This window comes from Octodon degus, unplaced genomic scaffold, assembly GCF_000260255.1.
Source record: "Octodon degus isolate 3935 unplaced genomic scaffold, OctDeg1.0 scaffold00079, whole genome shotgun sequence".
NCBI lineage: Eukaryota > Metazoa > Chordata > Mammalia > Rodentia > Octodontidae > Octodon > Octodon degus.
The window spans coordinates 2943651-2950597 of NW_004524655.1; the positions used below are offsets into that span (position 1 = coordinate 2943651).

At 40.2% G+C, this 6947-nt stretch overlaps 1 protein-coding gene across 1 annotated transcript in view; it reads left to right on the plus strand.

The window, feature by feature from the left end:
* Fbxw8 (F-box and WD repeat domain containing 8) overlaps positions 1 to 6947 on the plus strand; it is a 123750-nt gene that overhangs the window by 78817 nt on the left and 37986 nt on the right. Inside the window, exon 9 of the mRNA XM_004636336.2 lies at positions 2211 to 2417. Coding sequence (XP_004636393.1) covers positions 2211 to 2417 — 207 coding nt within the window. The remainder of the gene's footprint in view (positions 1 to 2210; positions 2418 to 6947) is intronic.

Here is a 6947-nt window from a genome sequence, read left to right on the forward strand (position 1 = left end):
AAAAAAAAAAAAAAAGAAAAATATGGAAGTGAATTATTTCTGTTTATTTTCAGTACCACTGTAGTGCATATTATATGTCTCTGGTAAAGAACACTGTAAGCCAGCAGTGATTATATGAGCTGAGATAGTTACTTAAGATGCGAGTCCCCCTGTAAAGTGTAAATCCTGCATTGGCAATAAGGAAGCATCCTGGCACAGACTGGATGCTTTTTAAAGTAGTTTGCAGCTCCTAGCAAATGGCACAACCGCTGTCAATCTGAGCCCCTTGGTCTGCCAAGAGTCCAACATCAAGATGAAATAGAACAGCCAACTAAAGATGTCCATTGTGAGAAAATAAGAAGTGGGTTTCTCAGAGAGGAAGCAAGCAGCCAATGCTGGAGGCATGTTTTGTAACACGTTTTATGTATTATTTCTTACTCTGGTCGAGAACTTGCACCGAATGCACTGGAAATTCCTGGAAAAGGCACCCCTTGGCCTACAGAGCTGGACATGTTTGTCTTCCCCAGATACTCTCCCTGAATAGCAGTGGCAGTGTTCCCAGGTTCTCAGCATTAGCCTAGAGCGCCTGTCCTTTGTGACGGACCTGTGGCTGGCAGCGTTGGGCCGCCGCTTCCATAGTTGGGCCCAAAGATTAGGAGAGTCACCCGGATGTTTACTCTCTTTCAAGCTCCTCTGGAAAGTCTTCAGGATTCAGGCTTTTGAACTCACCTGGCATATTGCCCAGGCAACAGTGTCGTTTTGCACCATGGATTTTCATAATTACACAGTGTGCCTCCCCGTCAGTACTTATGCTCTCATAATTTACTCAAGAACCCAAGGTAAACTGCACTGGGGAGATCTGTGCCACTTGTGGACAGAGAAAAGCAAATTATTTTTTAAAGGTGTGCGTCATCCTGTGCAAGTTAGCGGAAGAACTAGCAGTGGCGTTGTTGAGAACACTGCTGCCCCTTTGCCATGGGCTTCCTGCCCAAGGAGGCCTGGTGAGCCCTCTGAGGGATCATTGCTTGACATGAAAACCAGAGAGAGCAGAGAGCTCACATATTTGCAAACTTTTTTTTAATATTTATTTATTTATTTATTTATTTTTCCTTTGCATTGAGTTGCATTACAAATACTGCACTTAGAATATCGAACAAACAAAATACATTGCGGTATTGTCAACCACGTGACTGGGAGTAAATAGAACCCCAAATCATTAGCATAATAGTACATATTTTCAAACTTTTCACAACAAATTTTTTCTATTTTCATAAGCTTATTAAAACATGATTTTCAAATTTGGAACTACGTGAATTTTATTTTATTAAGTCACTTGTGAAAAATAAAACTTTTTGTTTGACTAGCTGTTGCACCTTCAAGATTCAAAATTTTAAAAACATAGTAAGACCAATAAAGGGAGATCCTCTCTCTACGCATCCTACAACCCATGCCCTCAGAACCACCATTGCTAGAAGATCTGCCCATATGCAAGTCAAGCACACTGTGTACTTCTCCTGCCCATCTTCTACACGTGTGCACACCCTGGCAGGCCTCTTACTCATCCTGCTTTCTTGCTGTTCCCAAATTATCATAGAGACTACCCCATTTGTACTAGTCTATAAAGACTGTCTTCATGCTTGCTTTTGTAACAGTATGGTGTTTCAATGTATAGAGTACTTTATAAAGTATTTAGTTTGCTAGTAATGAGTGTTCCAGTTTGGGCAGTTTTTAGCTATCACAGAATACTAACTATACTGAATAATTTCATCTATAATCATTTTGTGCATGTGTAGGTTTATTTGTTTAGACATTCTTAGTAGTAGCCTTGCTGGGCCAAGGTGTATGCACATTTGACATTTTGGTTCAAGTGTTGCTAGATTTGCTATGATAGAAGCTGTACTACATGTTCACCCCATCAACAGCAATAGTACCCATAAATGTGGTATCTCTGTTTCACTCAAGCTCAGGATATTCTCAGATGTCTTTACTTTTACTGATAGGTAGAAAATAGTGTTTTAAGTGAATTTTCAGTTTATATGTTTCCTTATAGGCGTGTACTGTTTCTTTTAGGATGAACATCTTTCCTTTAGGCAAGTGCTATTTGTTTTCTTTCCTATAAACAGACCCTTTGTCCATCTTTTCTTTTGAGTTGCTGTTTTTCTCATGTACAGAAGGAATTTAATATTTTTGATTGTCATTTATAGGACTAATGAACTCTTATCCTTTAATAGGTTGACTACCTTGAAATAGTTCCTGATAGTGGACAGAACCGTGTGGCAATAGCCACTGCTGGAGATCTCGTATATCTGCTAAAAGCTGAAGACTCTGCCAGAACCCTTCACTATGTCTATGGCCAGCCTGTCACGTGTCTAGATGTCTCAGCCAACCATGTTGCTTTTGGTGTGAAGAGTCTGGGATGGGTATACGAAGGAAACAAGGTATAAAATAACAAGATATACAATTAACCGAGAAAAAACAGATTTTCATTTTTTAGAAGACAATTGAAATACTATTTTTTTTTCTTTTCAGACATACTAGGCAGCATATCAGTATATGCATAAACACTTCAGAAGGACTTAAAAGTGCTTATTCCCTTCCTCCAATCCAACTGTACAGAAGAAACTATTAATAATTTTTAATTATCCATGTGGAAAAGTTCAATGCATAAATATCTACATTTGTGTATTGAATGTACCTTTGTAGAAATGGGATGATAGTATACATGCTATTCTGTATCCAGTATTTTTACTCAATAATTTGCCTCAGAGAGCATTCCATGGCAGCGTGTGCCAAGCATCCCCTCCCTAGGATTCCAGCATGAGCTCCCTACTTCATATGGCCCCCTCCCTTGTGGTGTTTAGTCTGCTTTCAGTGCTTTAGCCATCATAGACAATGCTGTAATGCACTTTGCAACTTGTGAAGGTTCTTGTGTAGTTCTCTAGGATGTGCATTAGGTTGCTGACAAACATTGCCAAACTGCACTCTAAAAGGATTTCATCAAAATTTACATTTTCACCAACAGTGCATAGATGTGCCTTCTGATATCCTGTAAGCCAAAGCAGAGAGACAAGTTGTAATTGAAAATTCTTTGAATGATGACTAAATTATATCACTCTGTAGGTTTTTACTGTCTTGTCAACTAAGTACTTAGTTTTAAAGCTGATTTATTGAACTCTGTTTCTTCTCAAATGGATCAGGGGAGAGACAGCAAAAAAGTTCTTGTTTAGTTGTCAGTTTCTTCCTATTTGCCTGCTCCTGACCCTGCTGATAGTTGGGGTGTTTGGGAAAGAATATCTCTGAGCCAAATCTCCTTTGAAGATAGCCTTCTCCCAACGAAGGAAGAGGCCCCTTGCCACATAGCAGTAGTGTGAGTGTGAGAAGCACCAGGCTTTGGGTGCATGTAGCCCTACCACATACCACTGTGTAACTATGCAGGCTACTTCACCCTATTTTTGTCTGTTTCCTCATTTGTGAAATGGAATTCATAGTGGTATTTGCTTCATAGAACTGTAGGATTAAATGAAACTGTGTGTAAAGCTGTAAGCTTTTGAGCATCAGTGCCCAGCACACATGAGGTCACTCTTGCTGTGTGCTTCTTGTTTCTACCACTCATAGTTGGATTTGGGTCTCTGGTGGTGCTTCTTACATCTTATTCCCCCTGTGTATTTTGTGTATCAGAGCATATCTCATTTGTATAGGTGCCACTTTATATAACCCAGTAAATTCTCAAGAATTGAAGAATCTTAAATTCCAATCACATATTCTCCACCCAGGAAGATGAATACACAATAGAGTGTACCTGTGGCATAGTGTGTTCTCTCAGGGCAGCCCCCTTGTTGGGTCACTCTTGTTTTGTTGGAGCAAATCCAGAGTCTTAGCTGAAAGCTCTGTGATGATCTAACTCCTGAGGCTTGTCTTCCCAGGAAGGGGGAAGGAGCTAGAATTGGTTTCCTAAGGCAGTTAGTTTCCTTTCTCCAATTCTCAGAAAACTATTTTCTGAGCTTGTTTGTTGAGAAAGTAAAAACCATGTACTTCCTAATTTTTTATATTAAACTTTAAAATTTTTGACATCTCAGTCATTTTTAGAGTTCTCAGCACAGTGCAGTAATAGTTGTATTTAACACTAATGTGGTTTAAATTTTTCATATTTTAATCTATTTTTTGGTGCTGGGGGTTGGACCCAGGACCTCACACATACCAAGCACATGTCATACTGTGCTACACCCCCATTTCCCCTCATATTTGCAACACACCTTTCATCGGGTGGATCCTGTCTCTTTTTTGACTTACCTGAGTATATCTATTCTTGTAGCGATACAGTCTTAGCAGATACTTTTTGAGCCATCTTCCCGGCCCCTCTTAGCAGAGACATTTGAGAAACTAAATTGTAAAGGGTTACTTCAGCACAATAGACTGGCAAGACCCTTAAGATACAGATGTAAGTAGGCATGTTTTGGATGTCTCAGGTTTTCCTATTAAAAACATTAATCATGGAAATCCACTGATTGCTAAACTGATTTTTAAAAAATTCATGCTTAAAATTATATAGACTCTTAAATAACCTATCTGATATTTTTCACTGGTGTTAAAATTAGGAGTGGAGAGCCCAGGGAAATAGCCCAGTAGAATAAGTGCTTGCCTGGCAAGTGCAGAGTCCTGAATTCAATCCCCAGTACTGCAAAAAAATAATAGGAGTGGAAGTCAGTGGGCTACAAGACCATTTCAGAACGTCGGCTCAGAGGCTGACTGTGGTGTCTGGTCATTCACACACTTTGTGAGTAGAGCAGCAAGCCTCTAGCTGCGTGTTGGTGGCTGTCTGGAAGTAACTGTGTGCCACGATATTTCTCCGCATGAGTGCCACCCACTCAAGAGTAAGACGTATGCCAGGCTTCTTCTGCATAACTTTTCTCATTTTTGCAGAGGCACAACTTTGCATCTGATTATCTTTATTGGATTTTCTGTTTCCTCAGAAAAAACCTGTGTTTTAAAGAAATATAATTGTTGTATAAAATTTCTGTGTGGATTAAGCCATGGATGGCTCTGTGAAATTTTAGTATCATCCTGCTATGCTATAATGTGATGTCATAATTCCCAAATAGTTTTATGTACAAGGCTCAGGGGCACTGTGCTTGTGATGCTATGTTCCGGCTGTTTGTGCTTCAGCCTGGCAGCGTGAGTCCCCACAAGTTTTATTAGGTGGGTATGAGGCCATTAGCAGTGGAGTTTTCCTGGAGCTGTAGACACGTTGTGCTTTGTGCCTGTGCCTCTGGCGTCCATATTCAGCATTCAGAAAGTCTTTCAGGGTTTGCTTAATTTTTGTTTGTACCTGATAAAGAAATGAGGTATAGCTGTAGTACAGTACTGACTAACTATGATGAAAGGAAACTGAAATCCAAATGCTAAAAGAGAAACAGAGTCAGGAGCACAAATCTCCTAGCCTAGAAACACTTCAGAAGTGGTGGTGTTTAGCTGGAGAATGCCCTCACACCCATGCTGGCCACATTAGCATCTCCTAGACCCCACAACTGCATGAGCATTGAATAATAATAGTTGGAATTCATCCTTTCAATCTAGCCAGCCAGCCTGTCATGTAGTCATCATGAACACTTACTGAGGATCAGTTGTGTTCCTGGTGTTGCATTTCTAAACAGCATGATGTACAGATTTCAGCAAACTGGTAGTTGTGAAGAAACCATGCTCTGTGGGTTTTTTTTGTTGTTGTTGTTTGTTTTTGTTTTTGGGAGGGGGGGAACGGGATTGAACTAAGGACCATGCTGTTAATAAACATACTTTTCTAAGGAAGCAAGTAATTCAGCGAAAGTTGACCTACTTTATCTTTTAAAGAAAGACTTAAGAATATGGGCTCCCTCCAGCTCAGGGAGGAAGGGCTCAGAGACTTAGTGCTGTGGACATCAGGGTTTGCCAGTGAGACAAGGCTTCCCTGACTTGGATTTCAGAGGTCAGAACGTGGGGAGCCACATTTGTCTTTGCCGTCATTTTCTTTGGCCACATAAAGTCACGAAAGAAATAGTTATTACCTATTTTTATCCTTTCTTAAGATATCAGATTTTTTTCCTCTGTATTTAGGACGGGTTTTACAGGGTCTACAGGGTCTCACTACGTAGATCAGACTCGTAGTGATTCTCCTGCTTTCAGCCTCCCAAGTGCTGGGATTACAGGTGCATACCACCACGCCCAGTCTCAGTTGCCATCTCAGCGCACCCTGCAGGTGGGGTCAGCATAGCATGTCGAGGATCGAACCCTGGCCACTGTGTTCTGCCTAAGCAGGCATTTTAGTCCGCTGAGCTATCAGGCCGGCCCTAATAAATCTATTTTTGTAATTATATACACACTCTCCCAGGTCCTCTGTTCCCCTGGAGAATCATAGTAAGCCTTTGCTGACTTCCCCTCTGCTCCAAACTGAATTTGGTGACTACATTACTTTTCTTGAGCTGCCATAACAAAACATCACAGACCTGAGTGGCTTAAGCAACAGAAATTTTTATCAATGTTCTAGAGACTAGAAGTCCAATATCAGCGTATCAGCAGATTGATTTCTTTCAAAATTCTTTCCCTGACTTGGAATGACGACCTTCTCAGTATGTCCAAGGAGAGATCTAGCACATATACCTTTTATTTATTTATTTATTTATTTATTTATTTTTTTTTTTCCACATATACCTTTTGACTGGGTAATACATCCAGAAATCAAAAGACATAATGTGTTATATACACATGCCAACTCCCCACAAGGAATGTAATCATTATGTAATGCAAACATGAACTACTAAAAAATAAAAACTGAAAAAATCTACAATAGGAAAAAATAAAAATAATAAACATGACAAAAAAGACATCAGAAGGGGCTGGAGAGATGGCTCAGTGGTCTAAAGCACCTACTTAGAACAAGCTTGGCAAAGCATTGGGGACCGCGGTTCAATCCCCCAGCACCACATGCCAGCCAGCCC